Genomic DNA, 22,850 nt, shown 5'->3' on the forward strand with positions numbered 1-22,850 from the left:
GAAAACCATAACCAAAATAATATAAATACAACAAGAATATATTATAAACTCAAGCTTTTTGTTAAATACGTAGCGCTAATTCCCCAATATCCTAGGCCAAGCACAGATTGGTTTAACAGACTGGAGTACATAAAATCAGACAGATGACATGAAACTGAAATCCCTGTTTTCACCAGATCATGTCAAGTACAAAGTAAGAACAAGCAGCTTCAAAATAAGAGATACAAACCAACTTCTGCATTCTTTAGGTATTGCATTGGTAGGTAACGAATGATAATCTCTCTATAGGTTTTTCGATTGTTCATATCAACCAAGATTTTTATTAATGAACTCAAATCAGCTGGGAATGACATCATTTTTCAGTCCAAAGAAACAGTTACCTAACAACAGAATATAAAGAGGAAAGGAAAGGAAAGTAGCAATCTTGCACACCTGCCCAAAAACTTCTTCATTTACAGTGAATGTGAGATCTAGGATATCATGTATATCGTTGTCTTTCATCCACTGCAAACTCTGGTGGAACTCCTCATCAAGGTATTCCAAGTCACTCAGGTCACAGAGTCTAACATAAACAAGAAGAAAATATACAAATATAGCTGACAGCAGTAGTGCGTGCTCATTAACAGAGCTGAGACAGGACAGCCCTACAAAACAAACTGAGAATAAAGGGAGCTCAGAGAAATCAACAGAACAAAGAACAGTGGTTACTGGATTCCTTTGTGCTGACGTTCTGAAGTCAAGTTAGTAGAAACTATTCTGAATCTCTGTATTTGCCTAGCAATGATAATAGCAACTACTTGCGTAACTCTCATCTCTTTGTTGTTAAACTACAAAACCGTAATTTCCATTTTAAAGACCTTTTGCTTGTAAATTTCACTTTATTTCGAATTCTGGTCACTTGCACCATATTTCAATTACTAATACCCTTATTTTGACCATGGATTACAAAAAATGCTATTAATTCTTGTAATACTTAAAAAGAACAGGAGTATTTGTGGCACCTTAGAGACTAACAAATTTATTTGAGCATAAGCTTTCGTGGGCTACAGCCCACTTCATCGGATGCATAGAATGGAACATACATGTTCCATTCCGTAACCCACGAAAGCTTATGCTCTAATAAATTTGTTAGTCTCTAAGGTGCCACAAGTACTCCTGTTCTTTTTACGAATACAGACAAACACGGCTGCTACTCTGAAACCTGTAATACTTAGAAGTAAAGATCCATCAATATGGGATATGTAATTCACCTCATAAAAGAGATAGGACCTCTTTATTAGTAGTAACTAACCTCTGCAATAGGGAGGATGGTCTTAATCTGTCACATCCTGCTCTCTCCACTTTGGCAGTGATGCCAGCCTGGGTGATTTTGCCATAAAGTCCTTAAACATGATACACCCTTCCAAATTTGGTTTGTGAGCCAACTGCCCTCTCCTCATTCAAGCACCTCCTTACCATTTCCATGATCCCCACAAGAAGTCAGTCAACAATCATAATTATTATTACGGGATCAGATTCTGTCAGCCTTGTTCACTTGAAGCAGAATCTTAACCTGTGAACAGCCTTACATTTAGGATCACTCAGAGAATAAGCTGCTACTCCACCAGGGGAATTTATTCTTGTGCCCACTCTAGGGCTGGTACAGGCACACAGGGAAGATGGCATGCATCTTCTCTAGCTACCGGGTACCGGGAGCGGTCTTGGGCTAAGGGTTACCTTAACTTGCATCCTGCAGCAATGGCCCTTAACAGCAGTGCAGAATGGCTGGGACAACATTCCCCTTGCTGACCTGGGAATGCCCTGTGTACCAGTGCCTCCTGCAAAGATGTGTGCAGAGCTGGTTAAGACACCTTCTGTGGAGCTGCAGACCCAGGAAGGAGTGCATGAGCAGGGGTATCCATAAAGCTACTTTGTAGTGTCTTTCTGCTGGCAAGGCCATAAGGGGATCATGAATCAGGCCCACTGTTTGTGAAGGTGGCAGAATCTGGCCCACAGCTATTTAAAAAACTTCTAGCAAGCCACTATGACCAATAGATAACTAAACTAAGTAATCACATGATATTACTGCTGGAGTCCTTCTCTTTCACCACCCATCCCCCCTACCGTTTTATTCATTTCCCCCACCACATCACCTCTAACCTTGGACTGTAAGGTCCTTGGGATTGGGACCATGCCTTTTTAAAAAAAATTCTGTAAAGCACCTAATACAGTTTTGGTTGTTGTAAAAATAAGCTTGTATTATTTGCACAGCACCATAAATGTGAACGGTGCTTTACAGATAAATGTAAATCATCTTCCGAAATTCTCAGATGTGGCTTCTGATTTTGGGCTTCCTTTTTTGGATCCCTAAACATTAGATCTGATTTTCAGAGGTACTGAGCAACTGCAGTTCTTATGGTTTTCAGCTGAGCTGCAAGATGCAGTACTTCTGAAAATCAGACCCAGGATATCTCAAATTAGGCACCTCAAAATGGAAGCAACCAAAAATCAGAGACTACTTTTGAAAACGCTGATCTTAAAGTCTAAATAAGGTTTGATTCACATCCTGTCCTATGAGTCATTAAAGACAAATGAACAAGCACTCTATTAATATCTGATGTTTCACTGCAGGATTTGAAGAGTATGATTTTATAGAAGGAACAGGTGATGTAATTGGTTGACAGGAATCACAAGGTTTTGATATTATCAGCAACAACATCATCTAAGTCATCAAGTAACTGGCTAGTACCATAAATGGGCCTTAATTTAGGCAACTATACTTTAAAGTAAATCTTGGATTAAAACTAAATGACCTAATTATATTGACCTATCTTCTTGGAGTAAAGAACCTAACATTTATCGCTGGTCAAAAACTGCATTTTCCATGAGAAAAAGAAAATCAGAACATTTCTACTCACATTCTGAGGAGGGCTTTATAAAAGGGCCGTGTAAAGAAGGCATCTAACAAATACTGATGTATCAGAGCAAGACCAAGGATTCGACCACTGAACCTGAACCTGAACGACAAAGGAAATGAGTTATAACCAGTACACTCAGACTTTGTGGTTTGTGTGCTGCCCTATCATTTGTCTGTGTACCAAGTTTAACAGTATATTTAAATCAGATAACTATAACTGTGTTATTGTAGCTTGTTTCTTTTTAGTTCTCAGTAGAATGTAGTGAAAAAAAATCTGCAAGGCGTGGAAAGTACCTGGGGTTTCAAAGCTGAAGTTGCCACTTTTTCAGCTACTGAAATCTAAACTGAACTCATTCTAACCCTACTAAACTAGGTCCTTTTTTCAAACCCTGGCTTCCAACATGACAGCCGTTTTCTGCCCCTCCATCTCCTCATTCTCTCTTTCTGAGCACTGAGAGACTGACTAATAGATTATTCTAGGCATCCTTTTCTAGCTAGTGGGTGGCTCCATGCTCTTTTTCATGACTGATGGATGTTGGGCTCCATGTAACCTTTTCTGGGGGAGTGGCTGGAAACTATCACCCTTACCATTCCATTTCCCCAAAAAAATACCAACATGATTTAAATCCCCTTGTAAACTCATTGCTGCTGGAAGATTAGAAATTAGGAACGTGGCAACTTTGTTTGCAACACTAGGGCCTTCACATAGACTCTGTTAGACTCTAAGGGCACAATTCTGCTGTCAGAAATGATGGTGCATGTTGCAGAACATTGTGAAAAAACTCATTAAAGAAACTAGGCATGCCCTCCATGTATCTGAAAGCAGATTCAAGCCTAATGCACTCTCTGAAAGAAAATCAAGTTTCTAGACTTCCTGGTAAGATATATACTCAGAACTACTTTACTTGGGAAAAATTAAGGCTTTGTTATGCCTGGCCCTATGCAGGGTGTGCAAGATGGGGAAGAGACACACAAAGCTTCCTCTCTCTCTGCACAGGTCCATTCCTTGCACTATCCCTGATGCTGACGCTAGCACTAGTCTCTCCAGAAACAAATGGGTCATGCCCCACTCACTCACTGGCTAGATCTCTAGCTCCACACAGCTTGGGATGGGGAGAAGATGGCCACGCACAGCCCTGCAGCTTGTTCTGTCAGACTGTCATGCTTTTTCAGATGCAGCATATACAGTTTGTTGTTGCTGAACTTCTGTATCCAGAGTCCAACAAGTGCATTGCTTCAATTGATGTGCAGTGCAGCCAGCACTAAATGGCGTAACTCTCAACTATACTTCATTGCAATGATTCTACATCATTTGAGACCCTAATTTGCCTCTGTCCTACACAGACTTGCAGCTGTCACCCCATTACTGTAATTTAAATACCTTAGACCCAGATTCTCAGCTAGTGTAAATGGCATAGCTCCACTGATTTCACTGGAAATGTACTGATTTATACCAGTTTAGAATTTGGCCCTTAATCATGAAATTGCGATTTTATATATAAAGATACATTTTATAGATATATATACACTGCACATCATTTCAGGTTTTTTTCCTCTGTTTTTCAGATTCCTCATAGTACATCCTTTTTACAGATTTTAAAGGCTACTATCAGATATATGGACCTTGATTAAATAGCAAAGAACAAGAAGAGATATCTCAATAGATTTTCCTACTCCAGATGTGGATTGCCTTACTTGGAACAATCTATATTCATGGAAAAATCCCAAACAAACAACATGCAATAAAAGCTGATTGAAATCTCTCATACACTGAGTTGACTACAAGCCAGTGTTTAATATAATCTGCTTTTCATGCACAAAGGACTGACAGTGCTTTGGTGAAGCAAATGTTTGCTCTTGTACAAGAAGTGTGGAGTTTCATATAGTGAGCCAAACCCACAATACATATGTTCCAAATCTCATCTTTGCTGACATTGTGAGAAAAAAGAATATCTGTTACCACCAACTACAAAAAATAATAATGAGGAAAGTCTAAAGAAATGCAATTATTTTACTGCTGGTTAAAAAGATCAAACTCTGTGTTTGAACAAATATGAGCTGGTTCTCCACAAGTAGAAACAATAGAAAAAATAAGATTAAAAATTAATTCTTACCATTCATGGTGATTGTCTACAAAAGCAGACATGGGACTTATTTGTACTGTGTAGGTATCATTGGCTGAATATTCAAATAAACCATAATATGGATTGAAAAGCTCTCTGGACACCAGGAAAAAAAACTCTCTTGAAGGTCCACTGTAATCCAACCTTTAAAAAAATTCAAGTTAATTTATTACAGAAGGTTTATTTGATTCAACAAGGCTTATCATAAGAACATAAGAATGGTCATATTTGGTCAGGTCTCTAGCCCAGTGGTTCTCAAAGCCAGTCCGCCGCTTGTTCAGGGAAAGCCCCTGGTGGGCCAGACCAGTTTGTTTACCTGCCGCGTCCACAGGTTCGGCCGATCCCACTGGCCGTGGTTCACCGCTCCAGGCCAATGGGGGCTGCGGGAAGCGGCGCAGGCCCAGGGACGTGCTGGCCACCCTTCCCGCAACCCCCATTGGCCAGGAGCGACGAACCACGGCCAGTGGGATTGGCCGAACCTGCAGATGCGGCAGATAAACAAACCGGTCCTGCCCGCCAGGGGCTTTCCCTGAACAAGTGGCGGACTGGCTTTGAGAACCACTGATCTAGCCCACTATCCTGTCTTCTGACGGTGGCAAATACCAGATACTTCAGAGGGAATGAACAGAACAGGTAATTATCGAGTGATGCAGAGGCTCAGAGCATGGAGTTGTATCCCTGAGCATCTTGGCTAATAGCCATTGATGGACTTATTCTCTATAAATTTACGTTCTTTTAACCATTGCATAAGGTTTTTCTAAGGCGCCTATCACTGTGGTGTTTAAATCCTTGATCCCGTGAGATGCGTCATGTGGGTGGACTCCTATGCCCGCATGGAGCCATAACTGAAGTGGAGTAGCTTGCAGGATTGGGGCCTAAGTGACACACAACCTTCAGTGAAGACCCTTGCTTAGTTTATATTGGTCTCTTGAGAATAACTTTGATCACTGGTGTCAACTCGAGTCATTCTGGAGAAGCTAAAGGGAAAGCAGAAATCCCTTCCTATATACAGCACACAATAAAAGAGCCATCATTAAACCTACACATATATGCATCTGACAAATCAAGGCCAGAAATGAAAAACCAATCATTGTATCCTTGCAGATTGGAAGCAATACGGAAATTCAAAGAGTTATATTCTCCTTTACAAAGAAAATCTCAAATTACTTTAATGCTTTATCTTTCTTGGACTACCTCTCTCCTTTCAGGACCTTCACCCTATCAAAGTAGTTTGTTTTTTATTTAAAAAGCTAGGAGTTATTTAGATTCTTTATTTATTAGAAACTATAATCTTGAATTAGTAGAACCTGAAGGAAATGCATTCTCCAGGTGACATGTAATTGCCCTCAAATTGGGAGGACAGACAGCCTCCTTGCTGAAATAGAATTGAGACAAATTATTGTCTTGCCACTCCTCCCAGGGTCACAATTGAAGTGAATCAAGTACAAGACTAATACCTCTGTAGCAGTGCAGAATGGAAAACTGGGGAGTTTCCCACTGGGAACAGACATTATTATAGCCCTAAAGGAGAGGAAATAAAGCACCTCTATAGCCCAAGGATTTCACACACTGACCTTCTTTAGTCTTAGTAGTGCCAGGATAATGTACACATAAAAAGGCAAGAGACTAAACTTGAAAGGACAATCTGTACCTCTTACGATAATTATCCAATGCACAGTTAATATACAACATCAAATGTATAGAACGAGACATGCTTTGCACTATATATGTGTGGGGTTTTTTCCTCTTTTATTTTGATTTCAAATATCTAAAATATAAAAATGTACATATCCTTGGATCTGGGCATCTATGTCCTTTTTCAAATATACAAATAATATACAATACAAAAAGAGTTTATATTAAAATATATAATATTCCACCCTTTTCCAAAAATGCTGGCCATTCTATTCCCTTGTGCAAAAGCCTGAGCAAACAGATCAGTTTTTTAATGTGCTCAGAAGCTCAAACAATTTGTTTTATTTTAGACCAAGGTGGGGCCTGGATTCCAAAGATGAGAGGCTCCTGAGAATGCCCTGCCAGCAGCTCCTTCTCATTCAGACTGAAGGAGTGTCACGGCTCACTGCAAATCCATGGCACAAGGAGAAAAAGTCTCTGAAACAGGCAGTTCTCTAAACTGGCCATTCAGGCACTTACATGTGAAAATAAACATCTTAGTATCTCACCTGGAAAACCAAAGAGCAGCTCACGCAAATCACAGAATTATAGAAGATTAGGGTTGGAAGAGACTTCAGGAGGTCATCTAGTCCAACCCCCTGCTCAAAGCAGGACCAACACCAACTAAATCATCCCAGCCAGGGCGTTGTCAAGCCGGGCCTTAAAAACCTCGAAGGATGGAGATTCCACCACCTCCCTAGGGAACCCATTCAAGTGCTTTACCACCCTCCTAGTGAAATAGCGTTTCCTAATATCCAACCTAGACCTCCCTCACTGCAACTTGAGACCATTACTCCTTGTTCTGTCATCTGCCACCACTGAGACCAGCCAAGCTCCATCCTCTTTGGAACCCCCGCTTCAGGAAGTTGAAGGCTGCTATCAAATCCCCCCTCACCCTTCTCTTCTGCAGACTAAACAAGCTCAGTTCCCTCAGGCTCTCCTCGTAAGTCATGTGCCCCAGCCCCCTAATCATTTTTGTTGCCCTCCGCTGGACTCTCTCCAATTTGTCCACATCCCTGAGCACTCGTATAATATGTTCACAGTGCAAAACCCTGCTTAGTGAGCAGGCTCCCATGTTCTGCGCCAGCTCGGTTTCTGAATGAATTTAAGGTATAACCCCACTTTGCAGTGTGCATAGTGCACTGCAGTAGTTTAAACTCAAGATGACAAAGGTAAAGGTGATGATATTGAGAGGTCCATGTAAGAAAGAAAAGGTCACAACCACCTTGACTGCTGGCTGATACCTGATTATTAAACATCAGTTTCACATCTAACCACCTCAGTGAGAAAAGGCAGGCCACGCCCTCAGTCAGAGGAGCAGATGTAATCTCCATCATATCAGGTTTGCTTTCTCCCACCTATTAATATCTTCTCAGTCTTTTCTGCATTGAGCCTCAGCCAAGTAGCTCTTATCCATGCCCCAATCTCCACCAGACAATCTCCACCACCCATTTGCTTCAGCTGAGGAAAAAAGATGGCCTTGTTCTGACACGTAGGTGATCGAGGTTCAGTTCCTGGCTGTGACATAGATTTCCTATGTGACATGGGCAAGACATTTAGCCCCGGTTCCCCATTTGTAAAATGTGGAAATGAATACTTTTCACCTCACAGAAGGGTTTATGAAGATAAATTCTTTAAAGTTTTACCTCACCAAAGATACTATGATGCTGGGGGCCATGTAAGTATCTACAGAGATTCAGAGCAGGGTGTCACAAGCACATTGAAGACAATGTAACCAAGGTTTTTGTTTTTGTTTCTTTCTTTTTTTTTATACTAACCCTCCCAATAGCCTCAGATACTCATTAAATAAGAGATGTGGCCAGATAGAACCCTGCCACAGGAGAGCTCCCTCTCACGCACTAATGGTGCAAAACACTCTGGGATTTAACAGAAAGTAATGGACAGCTATTCCTTAGTGTCTGTTTCTACAGGGTTCCATGCATTTCTACACTACTTTACCACCAAGAGTTACCAAAGGCAGCTGACAGACCTAATATCAACCTGGGCACCCAATCCATCACTAGGACATTTCATCCATCAAATCTGTCTCCATGCCACGCCCAAGCCTGCAACCAGATTGTCAAGGAAATTGGAAGGATCTAGATACCATGAGAGTTTTCTTGCCATAGCCTTTTCAGTAATCTTACCCAGAAATGGAAGATGAGATAAAGAACAAGAGTTAGCACTGACGGTTTCTTGAGCAATGGATGTACAAATGCTTTCTTAAGGTAGGCAAGCAACCCACCCTCCCTAATTGAAACTCTCAAACTCCACCAGCAATTGGCCCAGCTCTTCCCCATTGGCCTTCACCAAACAAGGAGGAAAACAACAAGAGTTGTTTGCAGTATTATTGTAGCTTTGTGGGTCCCAGGATATTTGTGACATAAAGTTCCCTCCATTACCTTAGTGAGTGACGCTGACTGAAACCCAAGCAGAGATGCCTTAGTCCCCTTCAACATACAGCCCCAGCCTCACAGATGAAACCAGTTCAGTATGAACCTGGGCAATTTTGTCCATCAAATAATGTAATTTTTCCTCACAATGGGAGGAACACAATACAATTAGCAAGCAACGACAGCTCAGACTATCTGTGTTGTTCAGCACCCACAAAAAAACTACTAATCAAGATGATGCCGATGCTATGGTGGAGGAGACTCTCCTTTGCCTCCTACTCATCCATGTCACAAGAATGCAAAAAATCTATTGCACAAATCGATCAGCTTCAGTAAAAGACTTCTGCCATTAGCACTCTGCCAGTCATCTCTGCAACTTCAGTTGTTGCCTGCCATCTATAAACCCAGCATGTGACCTGTGGGGATGAAGTTGGGAAGAGACAGTCTAGGGATCACTGTCAAGTTGAGAATGAAGCGAAGAATGCTCTATCTGAAGAAAAACTATTCTCCTTCAGTCATCTGGAAGCATTTAGGTTCCATTAACATCTCAGAGTGGAGTATCAAAGCTGGTCTCTCACCTGGACAGGAGAGGTGTATCCACCCTCAAATTGCAGAAGGAAAGGATAGTTCCATGTGATGGGCAAAATTCCAGTTGCTCAATCTCCAATCCCAGCCCAAACACCCGATCAAGAATATGGTCAACTATAGGAGTTGAGCCTCTAAACTTCTGAGATAATCCCATGGCAGCCATAGTAGCCATGAAATCCCAGGATAAAATATGACTTTTGTGTTTTATCTAATTCCAGCTATTCCATCCAGCTGCTTTTATACATACAGTTAATATAACTCACATCAGATGGATCATTCATTACAGTCCTGCTCTGTCAGTCAGGTTTGTCCCACAACTAAAGACTTGGCACAAGAATGAAAAAACTCCATACAATAGGCACTCAGCCACACAACAGCTGCAACCGGAGGCATTTGAGTATTCAAATGCAGAAGTACTGTGGTTGGCAGCATGTTTCAATTCTCCTGGGGAGGAGCGTTAGGCATTTTAAACTACCACCCTCTCATGCAAGGCAGCTGTTTGACATGCAGAACAGACTGTAGCAGCAGGACCTTTTGATACAGTTAGATGCTTGTTATTTTTCAAAGTCACCTTCATCAGTGGTAAATAAGCATTCACAGTATAAATGCAAAGAATAGCCATAGAGTAAGAAAACATGACACATTATTTTACTTTATATGATCTCAACTTTATATGAACTAAAGAGTTCTTTGGACTTAAATCATGGGTGAGATTCTGAGCTGTGCTTCTAACAGGAGCTAGGAATGTTAAGTTAACTTTAAGCCATCTGTGGACCCTCCCAGTCCTGGGCTGTCCTGAGGGCTGGAGAGAGACTGGAATTTAGACAGTCCCAGGGGCCCTTCTGAATTATGGCAGCCTCCCTGGGCCAACCTACGAACCACAATGCTTCCCAGAGCCTTCACAGTGATGTATGCTGCAGCCTGGCTCGGGCACACCCCCTGCACCAGGACTTACAAGGGGATCTTTGGGAGTCAGCCTCCACAGTGTCTGCACCAAGACCAAGGGAATCCACCCGTTGCTGCCACTGGGGCTTTTATGGCCCACTTATACCACTCCAGCCATTTTACCTGACTTACAGGGGCTGGAGCAGGGCGTGAAGATATCACTACAGGATTCAAGGCATCAGAAACATCAGTACATTAATTATTTTGTCAACTGAGATGGCCCAAGACATGGGCTTTCACATGCATATAATCAACCATTAAATAAAAAATGACAGAGTAATAATAAGTCATATTTGAAGACATCTAAGGTAGATGGATGATACTGTTGATTTTGCTATTGACAGCAAATCCAGGCCCTAAAACTAGTCCCTTTTAAACTGTCCCTTTTTTACCAATGCCAAATATTTTTAAAAAAGTATCTGGCCCCAAAAGCCAAATGTTTGGCTGGAAAATCATGAAATGTAGAAAAACTAATACATTTGGGGTTCATTTTATTTGCTTTCAGATTTTGATTCTTTTCTGAAACCATGAGGACTAGAATTTATTTAAAAAAAAAAAAAGTACAATGGATTCTCTCATATAATCTCATGATTCCAGGAACTGGGGCTTTATAAGAAAAACCACAAAATATTGTGAGACTCATGATAAAATTGTCTGAATCGCAACAGTGGGGTTTAAATTACCTCATGTGCTAATGCAAACAAGTGTAGAGTTAATCAAAATGTTCTCATACACATTCAGTGGGGATTTCATTACCTATTTCTTTATGACTTATATTTACAGCATTACAAATGGATGAGGAACAGAAACATAAAACCAAGTTCCTGCCCAATTATCAAACAATAGTTTAGCCTGCGTTAAAAAAAAGGGGGTGGGGGGGAGTAGGACATGCTTCTTTCAAAATGTCTCCTATTTCTTTCCCTTCCCCCACAGATACGTCATCCTACATCTAACTAAATGAGCAGTTCTGCATGGTTCACATCCTTGCATCATCTATGCTGAAAGAGTTGTTTGCACACATCCTCTCACCATTCAAAACTGGATCAAATGATTGCATAAAGCTGAGATTAGTCATTTTGCTAGCAAGACACTTAATGTCATTTTGATTTGATGTTACTCACAAAATAACTCATTCTTTTCCTCAAAGAAAGGCATCTTGTACAGAAGTGGTTATCAGGGGAGAAAGGAACAGTGTGTGTAACGTGTTCCTCATCCAGGCCACTCTTCATCTTGTCATTTTGTGTTTAGAAAAGCAAAAAACCTGACATGATCTGATCTGGAAGAAGACAATCTGCCTGACTTTAGTTTTATTTTCTTATTGTATTTTTTCAGCTCTTCCCCTCCCCTTCTCCCATTCTCTCATGTATGATTTGCAATCATTTTATATATATTTTAAATTTGGGTGAAGCTGCTAGTAGTAAAAACAAAGGCTGAAATAAGTTCAATCAAAACACCTTAATCCTGTACTGTTGCAGTCCTGCCATTCCAGTTCTGGGTTTTTCTTGGATCAAGAGTACCCATCAATCTGAATGGTGCCAGTCAGTATGGTGATATTATGTATGTGAACAAGCCCACACTTGCAGCTAGGGTGAGACCACCACATTTTACTTAAAAACTTTAACTAGGTCATATTAAAACTTGGCCATTGAGGATGAACTTTAAACACACTACAGAGTTTAGAACCTTTAAAGGGAGTATTTATCTAATCTTGTACGAACTGCTTTTACTAAACCAGAGCTGTGAAAAGCATTCTAGAGACTTAATGCCAAACCACATGGTACTAACAACCAATAGTATTATAAGGATTGGTTCAAGACCTATTTTGCAACCGCTCCCTTAAAGACAGTGCAAAATCTCTGAAATACATGTGAATAAAATTCAGTATGTTTACAATCATTACAGTTTTAATCACGTTCATAAAAGGTCAGACATGAACAACTATTCATTTTCAAGCATGTTGCCAATAATTGTGTGCGCAAATCAGGTGTGAAAATGCAAGTTAATCTGCATGTTTTGCCACTTGAAAATCAGACCTTTGGGGCAAATCCTCATGCCAGCACCCATCTGAGCAGCTCAGCAAGGCAGAGATCAGGTAGTAGCGTGGCTGTGGAACCCACTTCAGTTTATTAGCTGAAGCAGCTCTCTATGCCCCTTACACATCACTACCACAACATGAGGGATAAACAGAGGATCCTCAAAGTAGCAGATTCTCTGGATATGCTCTCCCACAACCTACCTCCTGCCGTGCTGCCACCCCCACCTACCTTCTGAGTACCGTCATGCCAGGAGCCACTGCAGTGCAGGGCTTGGTGCTGGGCATTGGATACGCATTCCCCTCCGCAGTTGAACTGTGTTGGATTACACTGCCAGGAGTCCCCGTGCAGTGGCAAAGGATGAAGTAAGATTTGTCTCTTTGTGTCTAATGAAATAATACATTGTAAAAGGCTTTAAGAACTCATGGGGGAAAGGTGTGGGGGGGAAAAGAAAAGCAATACATTGTTCAAAGTTGCATTTGGATAAAGGAGCTCTGACCAAATTCCTAACCTGGCCTCATAATGCAAATCATACAAATGCTACAACACATCAGCCTTCAGTCAGCTGCAGGCTAAGCATTTGCTGCATGGCTGTGGAATATTAGAAACACTTGTTTATTTAACAAATAGCAACCAACTAGTTGCCTCTGAAAGTTTTATTTGTGACAAAGGACGTGACTCTGAAAGGTGTCCAGGGCTCTTAATTCCCATTGATCTGAATGGGAGTTGAGGGTGCACAGCAATTGGAAGGACTGGCCCTTTCGTCCACCCTGTCTTTAACTCCCACCAATCAAAATACCTCCTATCTTGTAGCACACATGAGGAAAACACTGGTAGAGATGAAAGAAACAGAAACAAAATGACAACTAGGTTTGGGGTTTTTTGCTGACTTAATGACACACTGAAGTATATATTGGTTACAGCAGAAATTCCATATACACATAGATACATGGTTTTTTTTTTGTTTTTGTTTTTTAAAGCAAGATGCATTACCAAGAGCATCAAAATGAATTATCTGGCTTTGTGAAATGTGAACAGCTGTAGGTTCTAGGCTTATGTTTGTGGCATTTCCTGACGACAATCCTTCCTCTTTCCCCTCTAGACCGCAACAGTATGGTGAAATAGCCAAGGACAGCTGCAAACATAGTTGATTAATGTGTTCATGCCCACTTCCACTACTCACCCTTCCTCCCCAACAAACGTGACATAGAGTTTATTTCTCTGCAGGTCTTTTCTTGAGTAACCCATAATCTGATTGAAGGCATCTTCCAGCAAGTGGTCTCTCCTGATGATTAATCTGCACAGCAAGATAATTTTAAACACCGTAATTCACAAAAGTGAACTGCAGATGAAAACACATAGTTACACTAGCTGGTAACTGTTCAGGACAATGGATACAAACAATATTTAATCTCCTCTTTATACAACCATTTGATCCAGATTTAGCAGCTAATATTGGTTAGCCTATGTGCTTCTTGGATATACTTTATTCAATAAAATGTCTCCCACATAAAGAAACAGTATTTTAAATTTTTCAAGTCCGGTTCTCATTTACACAAAGTCTGCTTTGCACCATTCTGGCAGCATGAAGGGGTTTTGAAGTGGGCATTTAAACCCACTCTAAAGGCTGTTTACCGTGCCGGGGCTCTGTAAAGTGGCCTTAAGGTAAATGAGAATCTGACTCTTCAACTAAAGCAATATAGTCCAAGGCAAGGTAAATTTGGTGAAAGGTGTTGGATTGACAGCCCTGGAGTTTAATATCCTGTATTTATGCACAGAACAGGTACAGAAGGACAGCAAGCAATGCCAATTGGAGTGGCAAATAGTCCTCAGAGCAGAATTTGGTACTAAATGAAAAAAAATGTAATGCCCTAGTTACTGGAAAATTTGTAGAAGGGGGAAAAATCAAGGGTCTGGAATAATGGCCAAAATAATCCTGCACAGAACTGAACATTTATGTTCATGGCCAAAGTATGTTTATGCAGCACTGGATTCCCTTAGGGAGAAGAGGGAGAACAACAGGAGGAAATATAACCACCTGAAATTGTGTTACGAATTATTCCTGCCTGTCATAGCAAAATGGCTGCAGTAGTATATTATTTGTAAACATTCAAACACCTTAGAAACAACTTTTAATTTAAAAAGTTGCCTATTTGTATCAAAATAAACTATCGTTTTGTTTCTCTCGCTTAAAACCTCCTGGTATGATGGTAAATCCTACCAGAAATATACCTGTAGTTCACAAACCCAGAAAAACAAGGTAACAGGAGCATTTATATATCATAGATCTTATAGCTGGCAATAGCCATCCCCTTGCACAAGCTATTTGCCAAACTGGTCACTGCAGCTCTCTCTCCTTTTTTTTTTTACAGCTTACTTTTTTCTATTTTTTAATCAATTACATCACAGGTAAGCATTTCCATTCAAATCCCTTTTCAACTGTTGACAATTTTAAGAAATGTTCACCTGAAATTATCAGAAGTCTGGACTCTGCCCAAAGGTGAATATTTTTGGAAAATTTACATAAGAAGGGCCATACTGGGTCAGACCAAAGGTCCATGTAGCCCAGTGTCCTGTCTTCCGACAGTGGCCAGTGCCAGGTGCTCCAGAGGGAATGAACAGAACAGGTTGTCATCAAGTGATCCATCCCCTGTCGCCCATTCCCAGCTTCTGGCAAACAGAGGGTAGGGATGCTATCCCTGCCCATCCTGGCCAATAGCCATTGATGGACCTATCCTCCATGAACTTATCTAGTTCTTTTTTGAGCAAAAATGGTTAAGTGGCAAAGAAAAATACACCTTGCCCTTTCTAAATGCAGTGAATTTTTTTTGAAAAAAATAGCTCTAGTCCCAGAGTGGTTGGAGCTAGAAAACTGGTATGAGGCAGGGAGATGGTTCTTCGGGAGAAAATTTATCTTTTCCACGAAAAGTAGGTTTTTATTTGGTTAACTTATGGGAGTTTGAGGATCACAGTTGGTGTAGGGCACAGATTTTTTTTTTTAAAATCAGGCAAGTATCATGTGATGATGATCTCTTAACATAATAGTTCTATCACACCGTGGCTGGTAGGTCCAATTGGCTGTGACGTGGTAGGTCCAATCTCACGTATGCCAAAGCAGGTGCCCAATTAAGAGGGTAGGGCAGCAGCTGGGGGCTATAAAGGACTAGGGAAAGACCCAGGGAGGGGAAATCCCAGTGAGTTAAATTGCTTCAGTCAGGACAGGAAGATGAGAGCTACCAGAGACCCAGGAACTAGAGGAGTCCCAGAAGGAAGCAGAGGGTAGTTCCCAGGAAAAGGCCAAGAGGGGCTTGCTGGCTGGCGTCCCCAGGCCAGAGAGCCAGGGCTGGAGAGGGTTGAAAGCAGGATGAGCAGGAGCAGCAGCAGGAATTGCCTATTGTCTCTCAGTCGGACAGCCAGAAGAATGGCCGGAAAGGACTGAAGGCCGAGGAGCTGTGGAGGAGCTTACCCACGGATATTCTCATTGCTGGAGAGCTGGACCCAGAAGAGCTGTGAGAGGGCCAGCGGGAGTGAGGGAAGCTCCCCTGGCAAGGATGTTCCCAGGAGAGAGGCTGTGGGGGTTCACACTGGGAAGAGCAGGGTTGCACTCAGGTTGGAAGGGCTGGGGTGGCTGTCCTGGCAGAAGGACAGGAGAGGACTGAGAGCCCTGATACCATCAAAGGCACCAGTGTGTGGCATGGGGGAAACTGAGGGATGAAATGTCTTGAATTTTAATAACTGCTTGCACTGGGGGGAGAGATGGACTCCATGTCTGGGACTTTTGTTATGGATTATTTGGCCTTACACTGTTGTAATAAACCAGCCCCAAGGAGGAACAGTATTGAGACAAGAAAGCCTGAAGTTATTGGGTCAGCTGAGAGGGGAAACTGAGGCAGCCATTCCTGTCATACTGTGTCCTGCTGCAGGAGGCTGCTCCTGGAAGGGGCTGCCCGATGACACGTATGTAAGCATGTGATTAATTATTCTATACTACTGAAAATTCACAAGGAGGCAGAGTTAAGGTGGCATGAAGCCTTCATTTCAGCACTCCCACATATGGAGTGCTTAACTTTACCAAAAACTATGTTCAAGTTTCAAATTCTTTGGAATTTAATAATATTTAATTATACAAATTCTGATCAGTAAAGATTCTGTATCTACACAAAGATGAAATCATATGAAAGTATATTTATTTTTGTTGCTGGGCAAGACAAACGAAAATAGAGTTATTTCAACTTGCCCCACAGTGACTGTTGTAATGGAAGTGGCCCAATTGCTCCCTGTTTCTTTGAGTGCTGCTCTTCAGAGGACTTTCTGCCACCGCAGTAGTATTAATGTGCATGTGAAGAAACTACAGCAGGAGGTAACATCGGGAAGAGATGCTTCAAATGTGTTCTCTGCTGTGAGTGAGATGGCTTTTAGTGCCTTATAACACACTTCACATTGAATTCAATAAGTGCAAGAATGCATCATGTTACCAGTGGGATTCCCAGAGGAAAGAGGTTCTTACACTGGCAAGGAAAGAAGTTCTGCCTGTGAGATAAACCCTATTTGATAAGACACTTCTACATACTTTAATTTCCCTGGCCCTTGTCCATATCCTTTAGTCTCCAGCTTCCTGTAGAAGTTCCTCAGTTTGGCTTCAAAATCTCTTTTATAAGGAGCTGGAGCTCTGGCATTAGCACGCTGAGTACCTGCAGCAAACAACAAGCAGAAAATGAACTGCAGCTACGCAAAGCATCACTTTCCAGCTCTGACTGAAAAGAAGGTTCTTTGCTGACCAAAAGCATGGGACATGGTTGGTTTCTTTTAAAATCCTGGTTTATAAACTGATAAGAGATCCGTACCTCCACACCTACTGTAGGTTTAGATGTTTTTGACTGCTGTTTGTTTGTCCAATGGCTTCAAGATTTTAGATTAAGTCCTAAAATGTTGAAGCCATCCAAAGCAGACATCTCTCCCCTCAAAAAAAAACAAAACACACCTCAACAACCCCCACAAAACCAAACAAAGAAACTGGAAAAGACCCAACTTTTGTTTGGCATATGTGCATTTTATGAATACCTGTGTTTAACAACTAAAATGATGCATCCTCATAAAAAAAATGTTTTTCACTGTCAAGAAGAACAGGTTCCAATGAGCTAAATTAGTATGTCCTATGTGCGTAATACACCTTATAGAGTGCACATAGAATCATCAATGCATGGAGTTTTTCACCTTACTGAGGAGAGAATACTGTGGAAAAGTTTACTCAGTGAAACTCAGTCAAGTACAACAAAGGAGAAAAATATCGGGAGAGAGGAAAGACTGAAGACTTTTCTCTTCATTCAAATATCTGGATCAAATGAATTACTGTACTAAAAAGAAAAGGAGTACTTGTGGCACCTTAGAGACTAACCAATTTATTTGAGCATGAGCTTTCGTGAGCTACAGCTCACTTCATCGGATGCAGACTAACACGGCTGTTACTCTGAAACCTGTCATTACTGTACTAAGTTTCTTTCGAACATGACTCAAAAAGGTGAATTCATATTTTGAGATACAAGTTTAAGGAACAGTTCTTTAAAGGAGGCAGATATCTGTATGCCAAAAAAATTGCACATCCGCCTACAGTTGTATGCACAGTTATTGCAAATTGGGTAAATAAACCACTGATATTAAATGTGACACGGAGTGGGGGGGATTTATCCCACCTCCCTCCCAATTCAGCTGTATAGCCAGTGGTACCTTCTAGTGTTTAGTCCAGTCTAGTTTTAAACATTTCAGTCAATGAACTTCCTCTACTTCCCTCGACAGACTATTCCACAGCCCAAAAGATTTCACTGCAAGAAGGTGCCCTCAGATTCAGCCTACATTTTGCCCTTTTAATTTCATTCTCATATCCCTACTTACCTATAACTTTAAATAATTCCTCTCCTTCTCTGGCATCTAGATCATTGAAATATATATTGTTCAAAATATACCTGGAAGGTTGAAGTTTCATACACCCAGGAATATGGGTAGGCTCCTAACTACTCATTTGTGAGTAATCTGATGTGTGCATGCAATTGGCTTTAAAGCTATTTATAAGTAAAATATCAGCCAGTTCAGTACGTCACTTTTCTTTTCTCTCCCTATATAAGGCTAACCCAGCAGAGGAGGTTTCATTACTGTGGAGGCAATGTGCCTAGCCTTCAGCAAGGGAAAGAGGGAAGAGGAGGAGCAGGCAGTTTGCTCAGATTCTCAGTGGGAGGGGGCTGTGCTTACAGACTCTGGACAAGTAGGCTGGGACGAGGAAGCAGCTTGCTTAGCCATCAGCTAGATGGGTGGGGTGGATGAGGTAGCGTCCTCATTCTCTGGGCTGGAACTGCTCGAAGAAGCTGTATACTCAGTCTCTGGGCAGATGTGGGAGAGGTAGAGGAAACTGTCTCTCATTTCGGTTAACAACGAATGCCATTAATGGGTCCCTTAAAGAATCCCAAGTGTTTCCCTGTCACCAGAAGGATGATGGTGGCAGTAGTGCATGTGAGAGGAATTCAAGCCCTTAAGGAGAGTTTATCAGAAAGCTGTGTTTTTGTAGTCCTTCCCTCAGCCACTCAACCTATCAGAACTAATAATCCATGCCCCATCCTCAGAAGCCAGGCAGAACATGTGTGTCCCCTGAAAGTCAAAAGACAGGGCTCTGAGGGAGAATATGGCAGGAGATCTTCGGAGTTCCAGGAGACATGTGCAGAACATCTCTGGAAAACTAAACCATAGACATCAATTGAACCTGCTGTAGCTGTTCATATTTTAATGAGTATTCCAGGTGCTTCCTACTGGACATTTCTGCTGAATACTCTAAAATATGTAGCCATTTAAATATATACAGTCCATTAACTGATGTCTTCCACATCATTTGTTTATTTGGAGGTTATTTTGATGTGGGTGGAAAGAGGTACAATTATGAGTTCACCAAAGAATGTGACAAACCCACACTTTCATCTGCATTGTGGTAACAGCCCCCAAAGGAAACTTTTGCTAAGAGATACATCATGGTAAATAAAACTGGTAACATATTGCTTCATGGTTCAAAAATTACCAAGAAATTATTCTGTCAGCACATGACAAACTCTCACTGCAAATGCCAAGAAATTCCTGGGCAATTATAGCAATTACTTCCACCTTGTGAACCAAAAGTGTTAGGGGAGGGAGAGGGCTACAAAAAAATACAAACGATATGGGTAATCATGCTGAAGTCTCAAACAGATTATATTGTCCAAAAGAGATAGAGAGAGTAATTTCATGACTATTTGTGTCCTTTAATGGAAGAGCACAGTAGCTGAAGAGATCTGTAACTGAGGTTACTGATCAAAACACTGACTTGATCCCTATTATAATTGAATCCTCTGCATTCAGAAATCTTCTTCTAATTTGACACCACTACATTTTAGGATACAGGGATATTAATCAATTCCTATGAAGTTAAACATCACATTCACAGCAAAGCCAGTAAGATCAGCCTGATTAGTGTCACTGCAAGAAATTAAAAAGGATTTAAAAAAGATCACCCCCTTGCTTACAGAGCAGCCAGTTTGGCAATACAAAACACACAGAGCCCCAGTAGAAATGACTACCTATTTCAAAGATTTCTCTTTAAAAAGTCATAGGGCTCCATCCACAAAACCAAATGACTGATAGGCCCATTGAATGTGTTTTCTATTTATCTTTTTGTGTTTGTTAGAACAGAAATTGTAACTAAGAAAAATGAATGTGAAATCTTCACATTTCAATATTTAGGTCTCAATTCAGGAAAGAAATTACGTGTTTAGTGCTTTTCTGGATAGGGATGGCAATAATTATGTGTTTCAGCTTAAACAGGTGCTTTATATACTTTGCTGAATCAGGACCTTCACCAGGGTGTTTTGGTGGATCCACTTCAGAAATGAGAACTGTGAGGATAGAATCCCTTTTGATCATAAAAGACTACCAAGTTTGCAGCAGCAATAAGGTGCGTGTATATGGATGTTCATTTTTTCTTTCTTCTTAACAAACGACAAGAAATAGTTTCTACACAAATAGTAGCTGCCACAAATGTAGGCAATAACAGCAACACTAGCTGTGGATGTATATTTCACTGCTGTTCAGAAGAGAGTCGTTATCAAAACAGTCATGAAAAACTCAGCGCAAACTGCTGCCTTGCCCTTCACAGGTGCATGGCATGGAGTAGAGTGAGAAATAGGGATGTAGGAGCAGCCTCTATATCACTAGTGCCCTTTTGCCAGAGCTGAGTACTGTACAAGTAAAGTCCGATTATCCAAATACTCAGGATACAGCCAAAGCTTTGGATAAACAGAAAACACATTTAACATTAAATACAAATAATGTGGATAATTGGAATTTAACTATAGTGACGTAGATACAAATGTAGCCTGTCATACTGCACAGCCCTAAGGTGGGAGTGACAAGTTAAAATGGGAGCATGACCAGACTTTAGTGTGCCTGCTAGTTACCAGCAGCAGCAGGCATTTTTGAGAGCATGCACTGCTCCTTTCTTCAGGATACTCTCTTCTCCCTATAGCACTCTTGAGGTGTCCTATCTTTGCATATTCTGAGGAAGCCAAATACCTCAAAGGACCTTTGTTCGGACACTACAACTCCATACCCATCTCTCCCCAAGGCATGTCAAAGATTTCCAGTTTGACCACATCACTTTTTTTTGTTTTGGCAACAAACAGATTTTGTACATCCAGCTCTATCAGGGCAGATTAGGACCCACTAACAGGTCTGTTGGAAGGTTAGGGGGCCTTATCCAAAGCACAAACCTTTTAGGAATCCTCTTAGAAGAAGATTTTATTAAAACAAAAAAATCTGACGAGAAGGACCTCCTCAAGAGAAGTTAACTTATTTTACACCTATTATGCCCCCCCCCAACCCAGTTCATGGATTGTATGGAGAGATCCAGCACTTAAATTTGTGCCAGGGCTTGCCAGGGCTGAGCCCCAGCACCTCCGGGCTTGGGAGTTCATAGCCCTGTCACCTCTGGCTTGCCGCATCAGTTATGAAAGTAAAAAAAAACTGCTTGAGCCCCGGCATCCCTTTCATTACAAATTGAACATTGGAGAGTGGTAGCATTCGTTCTATAGCAACAAAATCTATATCAAGAGTGAAATGAATCACATTTCATGACCACCTGGAACCTTCAGATAGTGCAGCATGCAACAGCCTGCTGGGTTAACAAAACTGCTTACAGGGAGAACTTTATGACCATGATCTGTGACCAGGACTCGCTTCTGACTGGGTTCCACATAAGTTCAAGGTATTGGTCTGAGCTACAAAAGGCAAATGCTTCAGACCCTTGCTGTTTTAGAGATCACCTTTCCCCTCGCAGCACGCCACCACTGAGATAGGCTGAAGAGCTCAGACTGACAGCACCCTGCTGGAAGGGCAGTGGTAGCAGGATGTTTTCATTGAAGAGTCCCCCTTGGGTCTCACAGAATCCAGTCTTTTGACTTTCAGGACACACACATGCTACCCCAAGCTTGTGAGAATGGGGCATGGATTATTAGTTCTGTTGGGCTGAGTGCAAGACTACAAAAACTCAACATTCTGATAACCTTTCTTATGGGCTTGAATTTTCCAGGTGTGGTCTTGCCTCAGCCCACATTTTTCCTTTTACTTATCTATCACTATTCCTTTCCAATAAAATAATACCAGCTATATTTGAAAACATCAAACTGCTGTATGTGGACCTCGGAGGAGAAAATAGGCTTTGCTACATTTGAAATAATTTAGTCTGAATTAACTAAATTATTAATCACTATTTAAACATGCACAGATATTGTCACATATTCTAAAGTGTGTGTCTGCAGACAGATTTATTTAGCATGTGCACAGTCGTCTAGCCAAGCGATGGCATCTTCAGTGGTGTGGACTGTCATGAAGGCCCCAGCAATACTGGTTGGCTGCACAGAGACTTTGCCTGGGGCGGAACTTGTTTAACACGGACCACTGGCGATGGGGCAGGTCAAAACCAGGTGGGCAAACTGTGGGGTTGGCGACGAGGGACTGGTTGGGGATTATACCAGATATCCATTCCTCTCGCCAGAGTGTTTCTGCCCTAACATCCTGGAGTGGCAGATGAGACTATAATGGGCGACATGACGGCAAACGTGCAGCTGGTGGTTTAAAAAGATCATTGTGCAGCAGCAGGCTTGAGTTGCAGTATGCACACTCTTAAACA

At 41.4% G+C, this 22,850-nt stretch overlaps 1 protein-coding gene across 2 annotated transcripts in view; it reads right to left on the reverse strand.

The window, feature by feature from the left end:
• The window catches only part of HECW2 (HECT, C2 and WW domain containing E3 ubiquitin protein ligase 2), a 256,874-nt gene that overhangs the window by 10,734 nt on the left and 223,290 nt on the right, over positions 1-22,850 (reverse strand). For both annotated transcript variants that reach the window (XM_074967801.1, XM_074967802.1), the window contains 5 exons: positions 17,223-17,343; positions 13,836-13,949; positions 5,011-5,163; positions 2,898-2,996; positions 433-562 (listed from right to left, as the gene is read on the reverse strand). In XM_074967801.1, the coding sequence (XP_074823902.1) occupies positions 433-562; positions 2,898-2,996; positions 5,011-5,163; positions 13,836-13,949; positions 17,223-17,343 (617 nt within the window). The remainder of the gene's footprint in view (positions 1-432; positions 563-2,897; positions 2,997-5,010; positions 5,164-13,835; positions 13,950-17,222; positions 17,344-22,850) is intronic.

The sequence above is a fragment of the Natator depressus genome, chromosome 11, assembly GCF_965152275.1.
Source record: "Natator depressus isolate rNatDep1 chromosome 11, rNatDep2.hap1, whole genome shotgun sequence".
NCBI lineage: Eukaryota > Metazoa > Chordata > Testudines > Cheloniidae > Natator > Natator depressus.